The following is a 23,145-nucleotide window of genomic DNA, read 5'->3' on the forward strand; positions in this document are numbered from 1 at the left end:
AGGTCACCTGGGGAGATGCTCAATATGCGCATGCAGGCTGAGACACAAACACAGACACAAACGTGCCACTACTAGCCTACCACCTAACACATGCTACTACTAGCCTAACACCAGCTAACACATGCTACTACTAGCCTAACACCACTTAACACATGCTACTACTAGCCTAACACCACCTAACACATGTTACTACTAGCCTAACACCAGCTAACACATGCTACTACTAGCCTAACACCACCTAACACATGCTACTACTAGCCTAACACCACCTAACACATGCTACTACTAGCCTAACACCAGCTAACACATGCTACTACTAGCCTAACACCACCTAACACATGCTACTACTAGCCTAACACCAATTAACACATGCTACTACTAGCCTAACACCACCTAACACATGCTACTACTAGCCTAACACCACCTAACACATGCTACTACTAGCCTAACACCAGCTAACACATGCTACTACTAGCCTAACACCACTTAACACATTCTACTACTAGCCTAACACCACCTAACACATGTTACTACTAGCCTAACACCAGCTAACACATGCTACTACTAGCCTTACACCACCTAACACATGCTACTACTAGCCTAACACCAAATAACGCATGCTACTACTAGCCTAACACCACCTGACACACTACTTCTAGCCTAACACCAGCTAACACATGCTACTACTAGCCTAACACCAGCTAACACATGCTACTACTAGCCTACCACCACCTAACACATGCTACTACTAGCCTAACACCACCTAACATATACTACTACTAGCCTAACACCAATTAACACATTCTAATACTAGCCTAACACCACCTAACACATGCTACTACTAGCCTAACACCACCTAACACATGCTACTACTAGCCTAACACCACCTAACACATGCTACTACTAGCCTAACACCACCTAACACATGCTACTACTAGCCTAACAGCAATTAACACATGCTACTACTAGCCTAACACCAAATAACACATGCTACTACTAGCCTAACACCACCTAACACATGCTACTACTAGCCTAACACCACCTAACACATGCTACTACTAGCCAAACACCAATTAACACATGCTACTACTAGCCTAACACCACCTAACACATGCTACTACTAGCCTAACACCAATTAACACATGCTACTACTAGCCTAACACCACCTAACACATGCTACTACTAGCCTAACAGCAATTAACACATGCTACTACTAGCCTAACACCAAATAACACATGCTACTACTAGCCTAACACATGCTACTACTAGCCTAACACCACCTAACACATGCTACTACTAGCCTAACACCAAATAACACATGCTACTACTAGCCTAACACCACCTAACACATGCTACTACTAGCCTAACACCACCTAACACATGCTACTACTAGCCTAACACCACCTAACACATGCTACTACTAGCCTAACACCACCTAACACATGCTACTACTAGCCTAACACCAAATAACACATGCTACTACTAGCCTAACACCACATGACACACTACTTCTAGCCTAACACCACCTAACACATGCTACTACTAGCCTAACACACAAACTAACACACTACTAGCCTAACACACAAACTAAGACATGACAAAGTTAGGCTGCTCTGATGCACACACACACAATATCACAAGAATGAGACATTATTATCACAAGAATGCACAAGTTTACACACAATCTAAGGGACATGCTATCATGTACAGTACTCATCCGGCTCCTCCCACAGCTCAACACAAACCAGATGAGTTGAGAGAGAAACGGCCAAAGGTCAACACGACAGGACCCTGCCTCTTTTCTGCATACCGGCACCCTGACCCACTTTCCCAGGGCCAGCCTCCCTAACGGACTCCTACCACACCCACCTTAACGGACTAGTACCCCTCTCGGACACGCCCAACCCCCCTAACGGACTAGTACCCCCCTCCCACACGCCCATCCCCCCTCACGGACTAGTACCCCCCCCTCCCACACGCCCAACCCCCTAACGGACTAGTACCCCCCTCCCACACGCCCATCCCCCCTAACGGACTAGTACCCCCCCCCCACTGGCCAAGCCCCCCTAACGGACTAGTACCCCCCTCCCACTGGCCAAGCCCCCCTAACGGACTAGTACCCCCCTCCCACAAGCCCAGCCCCCCTAACAGACTAGTACCCCCCTCCCACTGGCCAAGCCCCCCTAACGGACTAGTACCCCCCTCCCACAGACCCAGCCCCCCTAACAGACTAGTACCCCCCTCCCACTGGCCAAGCCCCCCTAACGGACTAGTACCCCCCTCCCACTGGCCAAGCCCCCCTAACGGACTAGTACCCCCCTCCCACAGGCCCAGCCCCCCTAACAGACTAGTACCCCCCTCCCACTGGACAAGCCCCCCTAACGGACTAGTACCCCCCTCCACCAGGCCCAGCCCCCCTGACGGACTAGTACCCCCCTCCCAACAGACTCCTCCCACCCTCCCAGCCCCCCTAACAGACTCCTCCCACTGGCCAAGCCCCCCTAACGGACACCTATCACCCCCCCCCCTAACAGACTCCTCCCACCCTCCCACCGGCCAAGCCCCCCTAACAGACTCCTACCACACCCCCCCTAATGGACTCCTACTTTACTCCCACTGGCCAAGCCCCCCTAACGGACCCCTATCACCCTCCCCCAACAGACTCCTCCCACCCTCCCACTGGCCAAGCCCCCCTAACGGACTCCTATCACCCTCCCTAGAGAACAGCCACTGAGGATGGATGAGGGTGGAGGAGAAAGGGGGAGAGTGGATGAAAAGGCAGACGAGAGCATTGTATGAGCTGGGAGAGAGAAGAAAAGCAAGATGGGGTGGAGGGAGATTGGAGAGGTATAGGGGTAGAAGTAGTCAACTAGGCCTATTCCTCTAGGCTGCTAAAGTGAGCATTCACACTCCTCAGTCAGAAGCTGAACTAATCAGGCCCTGTGCATCCCGGTCAAAGGTCACTGAGGCCTACCCTTGTGAGACTGGTACTTGCCTTCAAAGAAAAACTCCTTCAGCCAATCAGTATAACAAAACAAACCTTTTCAAATCCAGTTAGAAGAACGGCAAAAATGTCTTTTCCACTCAGAAACCCCGCTAGTGTATACTTGTGAAGTGTTTATTTTCAAAAAAAGATATCTTGATAAAGCATTTTTTTCAAATATCAAATTGCAGTTGGGTTGATTAAAGGTATACTTAGGATTTACCTAAAAAAAAAAAGTATAGCCATACAAAAATAATCCCTCTCAATAATCACTCAGGCCTCACTAGAATGTGTGATGGTATGTTTATCTAGAGGCCCTTCCATCTGGCTGTAGTTTTTTGATGTTCATTCTTACGGACGTTTCTGGGTGTCAACGTCTGGGCTGTGGGGGTGGGATAGAAGTACCCCTCAACCAATACACGAGTTGCCCTATCTGTGGAGCGTGCAATTCAACTGAATCCCAAGTGAGGAGCTAAGATAATTGTGGAGGCAGAAACTAAAATGCCAAAATATAGCGAGGCAAAACGGCAAGCTCACAAAACTCGTTCAAAAATGAGGGAGGGAGCACCTCCGCTCTTTCCGCGGAGCACCTGAGGCTCTCAGACCGTCTCCACATGGCCTGCTGGTCCACAGCCAGAGCCACAGTGCTGATCGGAGCGTCCCTTAGTGCAGTGCATTATGGGAGCAGAACATCCAGGGCTGCAGATAACCAGGCGGCTTCAGCCTGAGCACGCCTCACTCAGACAGCAGGGAGTGAGAAGAGGGCACCTGCTCTTCCCCTCATGCCGTGTTCCAGTTGCCTGAGAAGTAGGAATTCGGATTTGGGATTGACTGCGTTCTAGAAACAAAAAGGGAAAAACCCCAAAGGCAAAAACCCCACTTTGGTTCGGACAGTCAGTTGGAAAGCAGTCGGTGGGAAAAAATCCACACCGTGACATCCCTAATCACGAGTCACTCTACCTGGGGCGGCTGTTGCTCAGTTGGTAGAGCGGGTCGTTCAATGATTGAAGGGTCAGTGGTTCGAATCCCAGCTCCGACTGTCCACATGTCGAAGTGTCCTTGAGCAAGACACCTAACCCCAAATTGCTCCCAATGAGCAGGTTAGCACCTTGCATGGCAGCTACCGCCATTGGTGTGTGAATGGGTGTGTGAATGGGTGTGTGAATGGGTGAATGAGAGGCCATTGGAAAGCGCTTTGAGTGCCGCTAAGGTGGAAAAGCGCTATATAAGTGCAGTCCATTTACCATTTACCTGGAGGCTGTGTCCATCGTAGCTGGAAACCTCAACCACTGCTACAGTACTTCAAAAAGTGCTGACAAAGCAATCTCAGCATGTGTCCTGTGCACCCATGAAGACCAAAACACTTGACCTCGATGACCAAAACACTTGACCTCTGCTACACCTCCATCAAGGGGGCATATCGCACCCTTCCGCGTCTGGCCTTCAGGAGGTCTGACTCCGCCTCCGTGCTACGACTTCCGGCCTACGAGCAGAGCCTGAAGATGGCTCCGCCCACCCTCAGATCTAACCACATCTGATTTGAGGAGAACCAGGAGTAGACTGCAAGTAGGTGTGGACAATACTGACTGGGGTTACGCCAAAACATCCACCCCAGACCTGAAGAGATGGGCACGATCTGCCATCAACCACGTTAGGGACCAGATGCATCCCCACCAGGACATCCAAGGTGTCCCCAACCAGAAACCCTGGATGAATGAAGACATCAGGACAGAAATGGAGGAGGAGGACAGTCGGGGGACAGAGCTCCAGAAGCACAGCAGATACTCCATGGAGAAGGACATCAAAGGGACCAAAAAGAACTACAGGGACACACTGGAAATCCAGTCCAGTGGCACAGACACCATACTGGTGATACAGTTGGAAGCGTAGTTTGCAAGTTTAAAGTTAAAGGAACAGTGGCCACACTACCTGGATGTGGCAGAATGAGGAAGCTGTCAGCGGCTGCCACCAGACTCCTGAGGTGACAAGTGGTCAGAAACTCTAGACTAGCCATGTTTCCATCCACTTGTCAATCGAATTGTGTGAGGATCGCTAAAAATATGAATGCGAATAAATCCGGCGAACGTGCATTTCCATCTAGAGCTTTAAATCGGATAAAGCATTTATCGCAAAAGACTTTTATCGAACAAGAGAAAATCCGATGAGATTGAGAGTACAAACTTTTTGTCGATTTTCATGATTTTTAATCAAATTTTACTGTTTCCATGAGGCAATTCGCATAAAACGTGTGGATGGAAACATGGCCAGTGACTGCAACACACCTGCAGCAAGACCTGGTGGCAGCAACACTGAGGGTTCAGTTTGCACAGTAAGGCGAATACTGAACACTGAAGGGCTCCATGCCCCGACTCCAAGATGTACACCACTACTGAGCCAAAAGCAAGAAAAGTCGGCTCCAATATGCTCAAACCCATATAAATAAGCCACAGAAATTTTGGAATTCGGTTCTGTGGAGCGGATGAAACAAAACTGGAACTTTGTGGGCCTTTGGATCAGCGGTATGTCTGGAGGAAGACGAATGAAACATATGCTGAAAAGAACATCCTGTCTACAGTGAAGCATGGTGGTGGCTCAGTGATGCTCTGGGCTCTTTTCTGCAAGGGCGTATTTTTGATCAGAGCTTTGATACGACATGTAATGCGAGCGCACAGAGCGCGTGAGCGGAATTATTTTGCACTATATCAAATTAAAAAGCATACATTGAGCTACAGTCAGATGTGATTATCCTAATGGCTGCTTCTTTGACCTCCTGAACTGATGAGCATGCATTTGGCTCACACGTGCACTTGCTGCATACCATTTGATAACTGATAGGGTTCAACAAAACGTATCTAAAAAACATGTCTGGTTTGTTTACGTTATGCAATTCAGTGGGCGAGTGAGCCTCATACGGCTAATAGCCTCTCGTGGCTAGCTAGCTTAGCTAACATTCAGCTAACCTAGCCACCTGCTGGCTGTTCAGCTAACCTAACCTAGTGGCTGTTGCCATTAGCTAGCTGGCTAGCTTCTAGCAGCCTGATCTCGCCTATTCCAGCAGCGGTTCGTTCATAACAACGATTTGCTGAGGCAATTTGGCGTTGTACGCCTCCGCGGCTTGCCTGCAAATAAGATAAACGTTACACTCGGCCCTGTGCTTCTTTATAATCAGAATTCGTTTATTGCCATGTCGTTTTTCAGCATGCTAGCTAGGAATTTGCTTCAGGCACGGTGCATTATTTCCTACGGTCAATTCTAAGTTATTTGCATGATAAAAATGGGCTAGGCGTCATTGTCTTCTCTCGTAGGGGATGAAAAAACAAACGGAAGAAAGCCGCTGAGAGAGGAGAAGTTAACCCCGTTTTTTCAGTTGGAGGCCATTTGCCTATTCAGTGTTTTGGGCTCCAACTGACAAACGGGCCCTTTCTATGCCGCCATACTGGCGGGTCAGAGGCGAGGGGGGCAGAAAGCCAGAAAATGCAGAGACAAAAACAGCTTTGTAATGGAGTGGATAGGCTCTGTCTGGGCCTGGACAGCTGCTCTTCAAACAGCTGTAGTGCCCCTCATTCATCCTACTGGGCCCATGCTCACTCGCCCGTCTCATCACGGCGCTGCTGAGCTGACCTAGGCTAGCCCCAACGGACAGCTGATAGAGGCGTGGCTCACCTATACATGTAAAGCCACAGGATTGGCTTGAAATAGTCAAAATGCATAAATGATCAAGTTTAGTGTCTCATTAAAGCAATACGTCGCGATATTTGGACCTTTACAAACATGTCTGGTGCGAATTCTCCAATTAGATTGACTAAAAGTAAGCTAGTAATTGAAGTAAGCTAGTAAGTAATCGTCCAAACAGTCTACTCAGAAAGATAATACACTGACATGTATTACCTTTTAAAACTCGCGCCCCCGGGACGCAGCATTCAGTCGAAGTGCGCATGCGCAACGTTGTGCTTAAACAACACAGTAGTAGCTAACTATTCCGGCGTCTATGGATATCATGCGTTTTCTAGCTCAATGATATCATATTTTGATTGACATCTGACTGACAGCTCCTCTGATATTATAACGTTAGCTATGGAACACACTAGCTATAGCTGGCAAGAACAATGACAGCTAGCGATGCCGAGATGCATGCTCTCTCACAAATGACCTAAACAAAACAAAAGGTTATGGCAACTAGCTAGTTCGTTAAATAGATCAATTAGCAATGGAACAAAAGCTTCTTTTCTAGCTCCTTCCCTTCGGCTGCGCGTCGAAGTGTCCTTGCCCTTGGGCAAGACACTGAACCCCAAATGGCTCCCAATGAGCAGGCTAGCAGCTTGAATGGCAAATTCCACCATTGGTGTGTGAATGGGTGAATGAGAGAGGAGGCCTTTGGATAAGTGCACTACACTGGAGTTACACTGAGTACCTAGCCCTCATCCCCAGACCAGGCCCTCATCCCCAGAATAGGCCCTCATCCCCAGACCAGGCCCTCATCCCCAGACCAGGCCCTCATCCCCAGACCAGGCCCTCATCCCCAGACCAGAGTTACCCTCATCCCCAGACCAGGCCCTCATCCCCAGACCACAGTTACCCTCATCCCCGGAGCAGGCCCTCATCCCCAGACCAGGTCCTCATCCCTGGACCAGGCCCTCATCCCCAGACCACAGTTACCCTCATCCCCAGACCAGGCCCTCATCCCCAGAATAGGCCCTCATCCCCAGACCAGCCCCTCACCCCCAGACCAGTTACCCTCATCCCTGGACCAGGCCCTCATCCCCAGACCACAGTTACCCTCATCCCCAGACCAGTTACCCTCATCCCCAGACAACAGTTACCCTCATCCCCAGACCACAGTTAGCCTCATCCCCAGACCACAGTTACTCTCATCCCCAGACCACAGTTACTCTCATCCCCAGACCAGGTCCTCATTCTCCAGACCACAGTTACTCATCCGCAGACCAGAGTTACACTCAGCCCCAGACCAGGTCCTCATCCACAGACCAGTTACACTCAGCCCCAGACCAGAGTTACACTCATCCCCAGACCAGGCCGTCATCCCCAGACCAGGCCCTCATCCCCAGAACAGAGTTACACTCAGCCCAGACCAGGCCCTCATCCCCAGACCAGTTACACTCATCCCCAGACCAGGCCCTCATCCACAGACCAGTTACACTCAGCCCCAGACCAGAGTTACACTCATCCCCAGACCAGGCCCTCATCCACAGACCAGTTACACTCAGCCCAGACCAGGCCCTCATCCACAGACCAGTTACACTCATCCCCAGACCAGGCCCTCATCCACAGACCAGTTACACTCAGCCCCAGACCAGAGTTACACTCATCCCCAGACCAGGCCGTCATCCCCAGGCGAGGCCCTCATCCCCTGGCTAGTCATAAAAATACATGTGAAATTCATGTTTGTAGTCACTAAATTTGTCCGTGGAAAAGAATTTTTCAACAGTCAGTTTTGTGATTATATGTGTAGTATTTATTCAGTTCGGTTAATACCACGATCTCTAACGTTAGCTGATTTTTTTTTCTCTCCATAATCATCTTTAGCTTCTACGAACGCGAATTTCACACGCATTTGTATAGCTAGCCCAGTAATCAACAGCGATTCTGAATTAAACTAATGTGTGAACGCTACTCTGGAACGTCATGTGGAATGTGAGGAATGCTAGCACAGCATCGACAGACCATTACATCATCACGGACACTATCTGGCAACTGGACACTATCTGGCATGACAGCTGCACTCGGCCACTGTAGGTCTCTCCTTTGTGACAGTTATTCTCAATGTCTAAATGAAAGGAAAAAAAATAAACTGCTTTTCATTAGTATTTAGTTTCACAGGATTATCAGAAAGTAGTCGTGAGGATTGTGGTTATTTTGGATGTTTTTTTTTCACAGAACTGACAGAAAACGTACTATATTGTGCTGTATTGTGATATCGTCATCGTGATATGAAATGAGCCGTATCTTGACCGCACTATGACAACACGTTACTAAGAAAATACCGTTCATCTATTCCTAAATGCCTGTTCAATAGGGCTGATCAGATGCTAAATTCCTGTTCCATTGGGTCGGTCAGTCAGTCAGTCAGTCAGTCAGTCAGTCAGTCAGTCGGTCAGTCGGTCAGTCGTCAGTCGGACCCTCGACCCTCCGAACAGCCCAATCAGATGCAGGTCAGTGGGGCGGTCCTGCCTGAACGAAGCCAGATTAACACACGTTCACGTTCTTGTTTTCAAACTGCCCAGCTGCAGTGGTGCCACGGGAAGCTAGGCTGGTCCTTTGAAACCTCCTCCTCCTCCTCGCCTCACGACTGGCACACTAGGGCCAGCCTAGAGGAGCCTCTACACTGCCTTAACAGCTCAATGACTTTCAACAAGCGCAATCTGAATTTTCACAACGAAATATGACACCAAGAAACAGATGGTGGAGAGGGTTTGGTACCAGCCTGGACATGCTGTAGCCTATACCTCCTGTATCAAATGAAATTACATACTCAACAATAACTGTCAACAAGGCAAGACCAGGAGGAAGGAATCCGACTGCCAATATGGATGTGATGCGGGCATAAGACGCGACATGAGAGCAAGGTGCTTTGTTCTCCAAATTGATTGTCTGAAGCGTATCTATAAGTGGCTTTCTGAGTAGACCGTGAAAATAGCCCACATACAGTTGAACTAGGTGACACATTAACAATGCATATACAGTCCTGTTTATTACTACTCTACCCACCCTCCACCGCCCCCATTCAATGGAGACTTGGAGACATGGTTGTAGCTAGCTGGCTCATGTAGGCTATTCAATCAGACAGGTCCAGATCTGATTCATAACGTGATCTGAGCCTAGTCTGGTCTAGTAGAGCCCAGAGCCCGATGGGCTAGGCCAGAGTACAGCGCTTCCCAACCAACCTTGTATACTTGTCCATACGTGCCATTCCCCACCACTTCCACCAATTCAAAAATCCCAGCTGGATCCTGTAAAGAAAAAGGGAAATGATATTTCACAAAAACAAGGCATACATGGTCAAATCCTGCGTTAGGGGATGTTAGATTGGCTCGGATGAGCTGTTGCGCTCTGGTCTAGGTGCCAAAAATGCGTTTGGAACAAAGGAAAAAGGAGACTGGCAACACCTCGATACAGATGAACAAGGGTTCATACACACCACATCGATCATGACCCAACCAGTCTAACACGACTAGAAAACCACACATCAACTGATCGAGAGGTTTAGGCGAATTAGGAATAATACACAAATGTAAGAAAAGGACACTGCCCTTGGCCACTCACCCGCAATGAAGCCAAGTCTATCTCCACCAGACTTTTCGCCGGAGAGTCGTTCGCCATTTTTCCCCCCCAACAAAAATCCTATACTTGATGTAAATTATGAATCGATGCCGTATCATTTAAGACACCCTTCTACTAAAAGAGGCTGTCGTGTATCCCTCTTTATGTCGCGATTGTGTTTAGTCCGAGGTTTAAAGGGACTCCATGTCGAGGTGGCAGCTCCTCTCCTCTCGGCCCCGACCAGCTCCTCCTCTCTCCGGGTTCACAAACACAGGAAGCCGGGAGGCTGGATCACGGAGGGCAGGGCATAAAAAGAGAGAAATACGATTATCTGTCTTCATCTAGTGAAAATAATACAATAAAAAATGTCTAATAGGACGTAAAAGACGGCTTGGTGAGAGAGTGTTCCGCCGAGGAGCCTTGGACATGCGCATGGGATACATCAGGTCAATATTCGTGATCATGGGTGTGGCAAGAGAACAAGCACTGATACATAATGATCTTATCTTTATCAGACACAGACATGTGCTTTAAATACATAAACCTGCAGAATTATATACAGTATTTGGGCAAAACATCAGCTGAGATGCATCACTATGTGGATTTTAAAAACCCCTTCCCATCAATCACTGCTCTTGGGTTTAAATACACTGTCAGTGGGATCAAATTCAAGTTGGTGGTTAAAGGTACCCAATGTAGTTTTTGACCACTAGTATGCGCTCTAGAGCAAATTTGAGAAGGTGGTCCCCGAAAAACGCGTACTACGTCATTGAGTCAATACGCGGAGCACATAATAGTGACGTTTCACACATCTTTGTTGTTTTCAAAACATTAGCTAAATATCATTTTGCGAAGAAATTACAAGGTAGGAAAGACATTCAAGTGATTCAACATGTTTATTAGACTACAAGGAACCATATAATCGAGGAATTTCGAAAATAAACAAAGAACGGATTGTTTTGATTCACGTTTCGTTGGGTACCTTTAAGTTTTGTGACAAAGATGTGTCTGCGCATGTCTCGATAGTAGGCTACTCCAAATTCGTACTGGCCTACCCCTTAACATCACGGTGATCTCCTGAGGGATTTGTAGACATGAGACAAAGGGTGTCTGTTTAAGAAACAACCTTTAGCTCCGAAATTGTGACTCAAATCTAAGCCACTGGTCAGGAGGGGGACGAGGATGCTGTAGGGACAATACAGTGACACGCATGTCCTGTAAAAAACACGCAGCCAGAGCTGGACAAACACATAATGCTGAAAATCAATAGGTCATCATGGTGGTTTGACTGTTAACTACCACCGTGAGCTAGTATTGTACATAAATATTTATTAATACATCATAAGAAGGTGAGACATGTGGTAAACTCCTGGAAGAACTTAAGATGAATGTTGGCTCAGTCTCACAACACGTTCCTCTCTGTCATCAACGTAGTTTTTGCATTCTTGTACTGCCACCCTGTGGTCGTGTGGTGCTACTGCAAGATTCACTAGACCAGCTCTAGTTATGCTGGTCACTGTTATGTCCTAGACAGAACTGTACGTATTTAAAGAAAAGCATTCTTTATTACTTGGTCCTCTCAGCGGTCCAGGACATGTCCCAATCCATCTTCAAGGGGAGCGCGCGACAGAGAGCGCGCGAAGGTGCGCATGCTCATATTATATAGTTGCTATCAACACCCCTATTACTACACAATAACAAGTAGTTCTGTGGCTCCATATTCCATTAATTACAGTATCGATCATCTTGAATTAATACACAACAGTCACAAAACAACAAACAAACATGACAATGTATATAAAAACACTATAATATCATTGCTAAGCAGTCTAGAAAGAAACATTTTGAAAACTAAAAATAGTGCTCAGAGAGCACAGACCTCCGCCCATGAATGAATTATGTAAAAACTACCTGACCGATTTTCATGAAACTCGGTGGAGGGGTGAAGCATGGGCCACCGTAGAACCCATTCAAATTTGGAGCGGATCAAAATCGCGGGCCGGGTCCACAGTGCGCGCCAGAGACGAGGGCTTTGGACTGGGGTGTGCTCACTTGCCACATCCCGATCTTCTGGCGACCGAGATGGGATGGATGCACCTGGAGAGCCGGTTATTCGGCTGCACTCTGCCCCCTGTGCCAAAGGCATGCTGGGAGATCAGCTTGTGTGGCTGTAGGGAGGGCCGTCTTAGCCAACGCTGCAGGAACATCAGCGTACTGTAACCCATCGAGACGTGCAACTATAGGAAACTTGTCAACACATGCTGGATCCCTGATGATGACTGGGGTATAAGTTAATGTGTGCACATGGATATGTAAAAAAATTAATAAAACCAACCATTTTTGCAATATTTTAAGCAGTTTCTTCACCTTTTATTGTGTCATTGTATTCCTCAAATATTAAAACATACAAAAGGGCTACCCATTGACCTCGATCGTGTTAATTGATGTCATACAAAGTTTATATGATAATAATACATTAAAAATGTTTTAATTGAATATCACTTTCCGAAACAGGGTTACAAAGTGCTTCACGGACAATACGCACAAAAAATAAGAAGCGCTAACATAAAATACAGCAAAAGGGTGTGAATAAAATAAAACTACTGACATAAACACTACTATGAAAAAGCTTTTACATAAAAATGAGTTTTGAGAAGAGACAAAATGATAATGATTTAACTTGTCTGAGACTCTCCGAGCCTCTCAGACCATCCTTTCTCTCTGCAGATCAGTCTGGCCTCCCCCGATCTCAAACCATTTCAGGGGGCGGGACTACTTGCCTTGACAGACTAACTCCTTCAGCCAATCAGCGTAAACCTTCGCCATATCCAATCAGAAAAACGGCAAAACATATTTTCCTCTTAGAAACTCTCACTGCTCATTGCTTTAGAAACTCTCACTGCTCATTGCTTCGGGAGACTGTGTTTCAACGTGAACCAATCAGTGGTTACGTTCTACTGGGGGGGGCAGAACAGCAATCGGAACACGGTCCCTGATTGGCCGGTTAAAACATAATCTGAGGGAATCGTTGGAGATGGGGAGAGGCCAAGCCTGATCTGCAGAGCCAAACTGAGCCTGTAGGGGTACTGAACTCAACTCTACTGTATACATACTTGAAAACCAAATTAAGGAAATTATCCACCTAAGATCAACCTGTTTCTAGATCTTATTTCTTATTGGCGAACTTAAGACGACAATTTTCAAGCAGTTTCTCCACATTTGATCTCAATACGGCATTGGATTCCCCATACAAACGTCCTACAAAAGCACATTTCATTCAAGTTTCTATCTTGTTTAGTCAAACTATATGTACTGAAATACATTTCGGCATGGTGGCGGCGGACATCTTGGATTTCTCCATTTTGAGGCATTATCGGCCATTTTTGAACTGGGCATACAGATTTGAATTCAGCACCCCTCAATACCCCTAAAAACCAACTATGCCATAAATTAACACGATTTACCTTCAACTCTTTCATTAATCTCTGCCTACAGTGCCTAGTCTATAAGAGTAAAAGCAGTTTTTGAGATGGAAAACCACAAGTGTCTCAGAGTCGAGGTGGAGAAGTGGAAGTACCTGGAGGAGACCGAGGCCGTGGGACACCGTGGAGGACCTGTATGGGACAAAATGGCCGCCGCCGCCCCCAACATTACAGCAAGGCACACATCACTGGCGTGACATCCCAGCGAGTGAACCTTCGTCCCACGTCATCTTCTGGGACCCTCTCACACCCACTAGACCCTCACCGAGCCTACAGGGTTCTTGTGGGCCATGTGTTCTTATGGGGTTCTCATACTCTTGAGGGCAGAACCCGCATGTTCTGTTATCAGATCAGTCTTCTAGCACTCAGTACAGTAGTGTCCACTCCCAGTGTTAGTCTAGTACGCAGCTGAGTGTACAAGCACACTAGTTTTTTCTCTTAGTCAGGGTTTTAAATAAAGTCGCCTTATAACGAGGCGTTGCTAAGTAAAACCATTACGTGGCACTTAATCATCATACAGTCATAACCATGGTTCATTCCTCCTCAGTCAGTCGACCATATTAACATGGTGAGGTAAGACGGGCAGAGCCATGGATGACTATATCAGCCTCTACGGGAGAAAGGACCTGTAGTCGGCATAGCCTGCGGCCGCGATGCCCGTCGCTGTGGTACACCACCACCCAGCAGAGCTGCACCTCCCCACAGATCGACCGCACCCTGATTAACAAGTACGTTAAGAGTTCAAACGTTATCATAGCTGTGTTTTTATTCAGTTCAGCAGGAAGTCCGGGCTGGGGTAGCCGAAGAGGCCGAAATCCCCCTGGTAACGGGCGTAGAGACGGCGGATGTCGCGCCTGCTGATGCCCGAGAAGTAGTGCTCCACCTTGGTGCGGTTGTAGCGCGTGATCCCGGGCGGGATGGTGGGGTAGGACACCAGCCTCTCGATCCCGGCCGCCCGGAGGATGTAGGGGGCGTCGCGCTCCAGCGTCTCGTGGTGGCCCACCACGCTGTAGGCGATGTCGCAGGGCGCGCAGAGCTCGGCGTACGTCACCCAGTGGATGACGCTCTCGCCGAACTGCCTGTCCATTCGCCGGCGGCCGGGTTCGTCGCCCAGGTAACGGACGAAGTCCTGGAAGCGGAGGCCGGCGGCGAGCTGGTCGTCCTCGCGGTGGCTCCGCCGGTACTTGCGGATGATGGCGGGGGCGATGTCGTGCTTGTACCACGGCTCGAAGCGCGGGTTCTTTACGAACTTGTCCTTGAAGGCCGAGATGAGACGCTCGAAGGGGTCCCTCACGATGAAGAATTTGAAGTATGTGTTTAATCTGTGGGGACATGAATGAAATGACATTAGGGTGGACGTCATGCTTTACACACACGCAAACACACAATACATTATTTTATTGTCACTTAACCCTTTTAACCCTGAAAGTACAGTGACAACATTTTGAATATGAATTGGATTTTCACTATAATACTAGAAAGCGCAGTTTCTCAGCTTTCAGCAAGTGTTGGAGTGAGGAATTTTTTAGATTTGTTTGATTTTTTTTTTTTAATTATTAAATATTTGTTAGATATTTTTAAAATCTTGCCGGTGACGTGGTCGTATCGAAAGGGTTAAGAACAGGTTTGTCCTGACCTGAATCCGCGAGTCCTGTCTCTGGGATTGGGCTGTGCTTTGCAGTCAGTGCCAAAACAAAACAAATAAACATTTAACCTCTGACCTTTCAGCGATGTCCTTCTGACTCAGGGAGGAGAGGCGCGGCAGGCCGTTCTTCTCGTGGTCATGAACCAGGTTCTCTGGGATCTCCTCCACAGTGGAGAACACGCCTGGGGGTCCGGAGAATGACCACGACAGTCAGGCAACTCAGTCTCTCTCTCTCTCTACCTCAATCACACTCTCTCTCTACCTCAATCACACTCTCTCTCTACCTCAATCCCTCAGTCTCTCTCTCTCTACCTCAATCACACTCTCTCTCTACCTCAATCCCTCATAGTCTCTCTCTCTCTACCTCAATCACACTCTCTCTCTACCTCAATCCCTCAGTCTCTCTCTCTCTCTACCTCAATCACACTCTCTCTCTACCTCAATCCCTCAGTCTCTCTCTCTCTACCTCAATCACACTCTCTCTCTACCTCAATCCCTCATAGTCTCTCTCTCTCTACCTCAATCACACTCTCTCTCTACCTCAATCCCTCACAGTCTCTCTCTCTCTACCTCAATCACACTCTCTCTCTACCTCAATCACACTCTCTCTCTACCTCAATCACACTCAGTCTCTCTCTCTCTACCTCAATCACTCAGTCTCTCTCTCTCTACCTCAATCACTCACAGTCTCTCTCTCTCTACCTCAATCACACTCACAGTCTCTCTCTACCTCAATCACACTCAGTCTCTCTCTCTACCTCAATCACACTCTCTCTCTACCTCAATCACACTCTCTCTCTACCTCAATCACACTCTCTCTCTACCTCAATCACACTCACACTCTCTCTCTCTCTCTCTACCTCAATCACACTCTCTCTACCTCAATCACACTCTCTCTCTACCTCAATCACACTCACACTCTCTCTCTCTCTCTCTACCTCAATCACACTCACAGTCTCTCTCTCTACCTCAATCACACTCTCTCTCTACCTCAATCACACTCACACTCTCTTTCTCTCTCTACCTCAATCACACTCACAGTCTCTCTCTCTCTACCTCAATCACACTCAGTCTCTCTCTCTACCTCAATCACACTCTCTCTCTACCTCAATCACACTCACAGTCTCTCTCTCTCTACCTCAATCACACTCTCTCTCTACCTCAATCACACTCACAGTCTCTCTCTCTCTACCTCAATCACACTCTCTCTCTACCTCAATCACTCAGTCTCTCTCTACCTCAATCACACTCTCTCTCTCTCTACCTCAATCACTCAGTCTCTCTCTACCTCAATCACTCAGTCTCTCTCTACCTCAATCACTCAGTCTCTCTCTACCTCAATCACACTCATAGTCTCTCTCTACCTCAATCACTCACAGTCTCTCTCTCTACCTCAATCACTCACAGTCTCTCTCTCTCTACCTCAATCACACTCAGTCTCTCTCTACCTCAATCACTCTCAGTCTCTCTCTCTACCTCAATCACACTCAGTCTCTCTCTACCTCAATCACACTCAGTCTCTCTCTCTCTACCTCAATCCCTCAGTCTCTCTCTACCTCAATCACTCAGTCTCTCTCTACCTCAATCACTCAGTCTCTCTCTAACTCAATCCCTCATAGTCTCTCTACCACAATCCCTCACTCTCTCTCTCTACCTCAATCACAGTCTCTCTACCTCAATCCCTCACAGTTTATCTCTACCTCAATCCCTCAGTCTCTCTACCACAATCCCTCAGTCTCTCTACCACAATCCCTCAGTCTCTCTACCACAATCACTCAGTCTCTCTACCACAATCCCTCAGTCTCTCTCTACCTCAATCACACAGTGGGTGCGTTGAGTAGCTGAGCGCTCAGCGATCAGAATTCGTGTTGCTCAGTTACGCTCAGACTGATCTGCTCAGAGCACAAGTGAGCAGTTGTGAACTATGATCTGTTTGAGCCAAACACCACGTCATAATCATCATCATCACCTAGGCAACAAACAAACAAGGGGCGCGTTTTGGCTCGGGAATCGTTGGGACGCTGCTCGCTAATCACACATGATTGACAACAGGTAAATGGTAAATGGACTGCACTTATATAGCGCTTTTCCACCTTAGCGGCACTCAAAGCGCTTTACAATGACCTCTCATTCACCCATTCACACACACACTCACACACCAATGGCGGTAGCTGCCATGCAAGGTGCCAACCTGCTCATTGGGAGCAATTCGGGGTTAGGTGTCTCGCTCAAGGACACTTCGACATGTGGACAGTCGGAGCTGGGATTCGAACCGCTGACCCTTCGATCACTGAACGACCCGCTCTACCAACTGAGCTACAGCCGCCCCAGATGAAAAGTTCTCGTCTCCTAGCAACTCAGCGCTCGGTTAGAGCAGACCGTTAAGTGGTTTTAAAAACCGCTCGGCGCTCAAAGTGAGCATTCGAAGAGTGAGCGCTCAGCTACTTAACGCACCCAGTCTCTCTCTACCTCAATCCCTCAACAGAATCAGTCACTCACACACTCACTCACTCACTCACTCACTCACTCACTCACTCACTCACTCACTCACTCACTCACTCACTCACTCACCGTTCAGCACAATCAGGACCTTCTTCCATTGGGTGTTGCCCACTTTGGGCGTCTGGCAGAAGAGGATCTTGTGCTTGTCGCACACAAAGATGCGGTCCAGGACAAACTTGCTGATGGAGGTGTGAGTGAGGTTCCTGAGGGTCGAGTTCCTACACACGGCCGAGAGCAGATCCAGGCGCCTCGCTTCCACGGAACGCCAGTCGGACGGGTCGACGACAGACGGCTCAGCTGAGGGCTGACACACACACACACACACACACACACACACACACACACACACACACACACACACACACACACATTATTAAAGTTAATATAGATAACATATTCATGTAGACAAATAAAAAAAACACCACAGAGCTTTTAAAAACAATGCTTTTCACCCGCAAAATGTATTGATTATGAATTTATTGAAATTCTTTTGACACGCACACACACACACACACACATTCTAGAATGATAATCAGCTGTGCAATCTGCGTTATAATCTGCTGCATTTAAAATGAGGAGTCTCAAACACACAGTGGTAGTTACAGAGTCTGAAGACATCTGATCCGGTGTCTCCGATTTCAGCACGGATTTGACGCTCTTAGTCCCGGACACAGTCCAGCTCTGCACCTCTGCCTTCTCCCCATAGTCTACAACGGAGACCAGGTAAACATTAGCCTACATTAATAATAATAACAATAATAATAACTTTCATTTATATAGCGCCTTTCATAAAACCCAAGGGGACAAGAGACAAACATGGTAGACAGACACACACAACATTAAGAAACGGAAGCCAGAGGTCAAATGCCATGTTAAAGAGGTGAGTTTAAAGACATGGTAATGACACACACACACCTAGTGTCCATGTAGCCGACATCTTCACTCATAACTCACCATCTGCGGCTCTGAAGTTGAAATTCATGAATTTGCTGGCGAACATGAGGATGAGAAGCACCCAGCCGCAAGCTCCGACCAGCAGCCAGTGATGCCGCATCGTGTGGGGACATCAGCCGGGGGACATCACGTGTGGGGACATCAGCCGGGGGGACATCACCTGTGGGACATCACCTGTGGGGACATCACCTGTGGGCCATCGAGACAAACACGGTTCCCTGCTAAGGCTGCGTTAGCTGAACGTTAGCTAGAGCTAGCAACTAAGAAAAGCAAGAACATGGCACTCGTAATGTCAAAAGTAACGGCCAAGTGTGTATAAAGTAGCTGACCCCGTGAGCTAGTTTGCTGGATATCGTAAGCTAGGTAGCTAGCCCCCTTCGACACTAACCAGTTAGCACTGTCCAGCCTCTGCCTACAGTAAGTTAGCTTAGCTGGACTTATGGTGCATTCGTTTGTGGTCGGAGGTGGCAAGTCACAAGTGGCAAAATACCTACCTCCGACCTGTGTGCATTCAGCTATATACCATTATATCACAGTTACCTAGTTATATCTATATACCATTATATCCCAGTTACCTAGTTATATCTATATACCATTATATCACAGTTACCTAGTTATATCTATATACCATTATATCCCAGTTACCTAGTTATATCTATATACCATTATATCACAGTTACCTAGTTATATCTATATACCATTATATCACAGTTACCTAGTTATATCTATATACCATTATATCACAGTTACCTAGTTATATCTATATACCATTATATCACAGTTACCTAGTTATATCTATATACCATTATATCCCAGTTACCTAGTTATATCTATATACCATTATATCACAGTTACCTAGTTATATCTATATAACATTATATCACAGTTACCTAGTTATATCTATATACCATTATATCACAGTTACCTAGTTATATCTATATACCATTATATCACAGTTACCTAGTTATATATATATACCATTATATCAGTTACCTAGTTATATCTATATACCATTATATCACAGTTACCTAGTTATATCTATATACCATTATATCACAGTTACCTAGTTATATCTATATACCATTATATCACAGTTACCTAGTTATATCTATATACCATTATATCACAGTTACCTAGTTATATCTATATACCATTATATCACAGTTACCTAGTTATATCTATATACCATTATATCACAGTTACCTAGTTATATCTATATACCATTATATCACAGTTACCTAGTTATATCTATATACCATTATATCACAGTTACCTAGTTATATCTATATACCATTATATCACAGTTACCTAGTTATATCTATATACCATTATATCACAGTTACCTAGTTATATCTATATACCATTATATCACAGTTACCTAGTTATATCTATATACCATTATATCACAGTGACCTAGTTATATCTATATACCATTATATCACAGTTACCTAGTTATATCTATATACCATTATATCACAGTTACCTAGTTATATCTAGTGCAGTTCATGCTGTGTTTTATTTAATCATTCCTAGTAGCAAGTCGCAATTTGCACCTCCCAGTTCTAAACGAATGCACCCTAACCAGCTAGCGCTAGCTGCCCAGCCTCTGCCTTGTACAGTGAGTTAGCTTAGCTGGACTAACATTGAGTGTCTCTGGCTAACGTTAGCTAGTAGCCGAGGTCCTGTTAAAGAGCCAGCAGAAAGAGTCTGCTGTCTTACCTTCTGGGGGTTTAGCTGGCAGTGGTGCAGCTAGCACGGTTATGCTAGCTAGGCTAGGCTAGTGCTAACTTCTACCCAACGTTTCTGATGAGATGATATCCGTGTTGTGATGGAGCAGCGCTCACCAACCAGCTGCGTTATGAGACCATGTCGCCCCCTAGCGGCACATGCTTTCACTTGGACTCCGACAATGAAGATACTTTGTCATTTGTCCTGTTTTGCCCGGCAATTTAGATACTTTGTCCTGTTTAAGAATCCATCCATCCATCCACACACACACACACACACACACACACACACACACACACACACACACACACACACACACACACACACACACACACACACACACACACACACACACACACAGAGGCAGGGACTAGGGATGCACAGACAGGGACTAGGACTTAACAGACAGGGACTAGGACTTAACAGACAGGGACTAGGACTTAACAGACAGGGACTAGGACTAAACAGACAGGGACTAGGACTTAACAGACAGGGACTAGGACTAAACAGGCAGGGACTAGGACTAAACAGACAGGGACTAGGACTAAACAGGGAGGGACTAGGACTAAACAGACAGGGACTAGGACTAAACAGACAGGGACTAGGACTAAACAGACAGGGACTAGGACTAAACAGACAGGGACTAGGACTAAACAGACAGGGACTAGGACTAAACAGACAGGGACTAGGACTAAACAGACAGGGACTAGGATTTAACAGACAGGGACTAGGACTAAACAGACAGGGACTAGGACTAAACAGACAGGGACTAGGACTTAACAGACAGGGACTAGGACTAAACAGGCAGGGACTAGGACTAAACAGACAGGGACTAGGATTTAACAGACAGGGACTAGGACTAAACAGGCAGGGACTAGGACTAAACAGGCAGGGACTAGGACTAAACAGGCAGGGACTAGGACTAAACAGGCAGGGACTAGGACTTAACAGACAGGGACTAGGATTTAACAGACAGGGACTAGGACTAAACAGACAGGGACTAGGACTAGGACTAAACAGGGAGGGACTAGGACTAAACAGACAGGGACTAGGACTAAACAGACAGGGACTAGGACTAAACAGACAGGGACTAGGACTAAACAGACAGGGACTAGGATTTAACAAACAGGGACTAGGACTAAACAGACAGGGACTAGGACTAAACAGACAGGGACTAGGACTAAACAGACAGGGACTAGGACTAAACAGACAGGGACTATGACTAAACAGACAGGGACTAGGATTTAACAGACAGGGACTAGGACTAAACAGACAGGGACTAGGACTAAACAGACAGGGACTAGGACTAAACAGGGAGGGACTAGGACTAAACAGGCAGGGACTAGGACTAAACAGACAGGGACTAGGACTAAACAGACAGGGACTAGGACTAAACAGACAGGGACTAGGACTAAACAGGGAGGGACTAGGACTAAACAGGCAGGGACTAGGATTTAACAGACAGGGACTATGACTAAACAGACAGGGACTATGATTTAACAGACAGGGACTAGGACTAAACAGACAGGGACTAGGACTAAACAGGCAGGGACTAGGACTAAACAGACATGGACTAGGACTAAACAGGCAGGGACTAGGACTAAACAGGCAGGGACTAGGACTAAACAGGCAGGGACTAGGACTAAACAGACATGGACTAGGACTAAACAGACAGGGACTAGGACTAAACAGGGAGGGACTAGGACTAAACAGGCAGGGACTAGGACTAAACACAGGGACTAGGACTAAACAGACAGGGACTAGGACTAAACAGACAGGGACTAGGACTAAACAGACAGGGACTAGGACTAAACAGACAGGGACTAGGACTAAACAGACAGGGACTAGGACTAAACAGGCAGGGACTAGGACTAAACAGACAGGGACTAGGACTAAACAGACAGGGACTAGGACTAAACAGACAGGGACTAGGACTAAACAGACAGGGACTAGGACTAAACAGGCAGGGACTAGGACTAAACAGACAGGGACTAGGATTTAACAAACAGGGACTAGGACTAAACAGACAGGGACTAGGACTAAACAGACAGGGACTAGGACTAAACAGGGAGGGACTAGGACTAAACAGGCAGGGACTAGGACTAAACAGGGAGGGACTAGGACTAAACAGGCAGGGACTAGGACTAAACAGGGAGGGACTAGGACTAAACAGGCAGGGACTAGGACTAAACAGACAGGGACTAGGACTAAACAGACAGGGACTAGGATTTAACAGACAGGGACTAGGACTAAACAGGCAGGGACTAGGACTAAACAGACAGGGACTAGGACTAAACAGACAGGGACTAGGACTAAACAGACAGGGACTAGGATTTAACAGACAGGGACTAGGACTTAACAGACAGGGACTAGGACTAAACAGACAGGGACTAGGACTAAACAGACAGGGACTAGGATTTAACAGACAGGGACTAGGACTAAACAGACAGGGACTAGGATTTAACAGACAGGGACTAGGATTTAACAGACAGGGACTAGGACTAAACAGACAGGGACTAGGACTAAACAGACAGGGACTAGGATTTAACAGACAGGGACTAGGACTAAACAGA

At 46.9% G+C, this 23,145-nt stretch overlaps 2 protein-coding genes across 2 annotated transcripts in view; both read right to left on the bottom strand.

Annotated features, from left to right (window-relative positions):
• Positions 1 to 10,321, bottom strand: part of LOC311327462 (mitogen-activated protein kinase kinase kinase kinase 4-like) — a gene marked incomplete at its 5' end in the record, with an annotated part of 55,118 nt that extends 44,797 nt beyond the window's left edge. The window contains 2 exon segments of the mRNA XM_084460509.1: positions 9,886 to 9,951; positions 10,265 to 10,321. Coding sequence (XP_084316635.1) covers positions 9,886 to 9,951; positions 10,265 to 10,321 — 123 coding nt within the window.
• A 3,863-nt stretch (positions 10,322 to 14,184) lies between these two features.
• Positions 14,185 to 20,626, bottom strand: chst10 (carbohydrate sulfotransferase 10). Its single transcript, XM_084460496.1, has 6 exons — positions 20,564 to 20,626; positions 18,845 to 19,018; positions 18,494 to 18,597; positions 17,960 to 18,194; positions 15,465 to 15,570; positions 14,185 to 15,065 (listed from the first exon to the last, which is right to left on the bottom strand). The coding sequence occupies exons 2-6, from the start codon at positions 18,942 to 18,944 to the stop codon at positions 14,513 to 14,515; spliced, it is 1,098 nt and encodes a 365-aa protein (XP_084316622.1). The 5' UTR covers positions 18,945 to 19,018; positions 20,564 to 20,626; the 3' UTR covers positions 14,185 to 14,512.
• Positions 20,627 to 23,145: the final 2,519 nt, after the last annotated feature.

Source organism: Borostomias antarcticus (genome assembly GCF_949987555.1).
Source record: "Borostomias antarcticus genome assembly, chromosome: 32".
Classification (NCBI taxonomy): domain Eukaryota; kingdom Metazoa; phylum Chordata; class Actinopteri; order Stomiiformes; family Stomiidae; genus Borostomias; species Borostomias antarcticus.

Excerpts from the sequence above, each read along its gene's own strand:
- chst10 (XM_084460496.1), bottom strand. The coding sequence starts at position 18,944 with ATGCGGCATCACTGGCTGCTGGTCGGAGCTTGCGGCTGGGTGCTTCTC. Across the intron at positions 18,598-18,844 it reads CAACTTCAGAGCCGCAGATG|ACTATGGGGAGAAGGCAGAG; the intron begins GTGAGTTATGAG and ends TCTCCGTTGTAG. Across the intron at positions 15,571-17,959 it reads GGTCCTGATTGTGCTGAACG|GCGTGTTCTCCACTGTGGAG; the intron begins GTGAGTGAGTGA and ends CCGGACCCCCAG.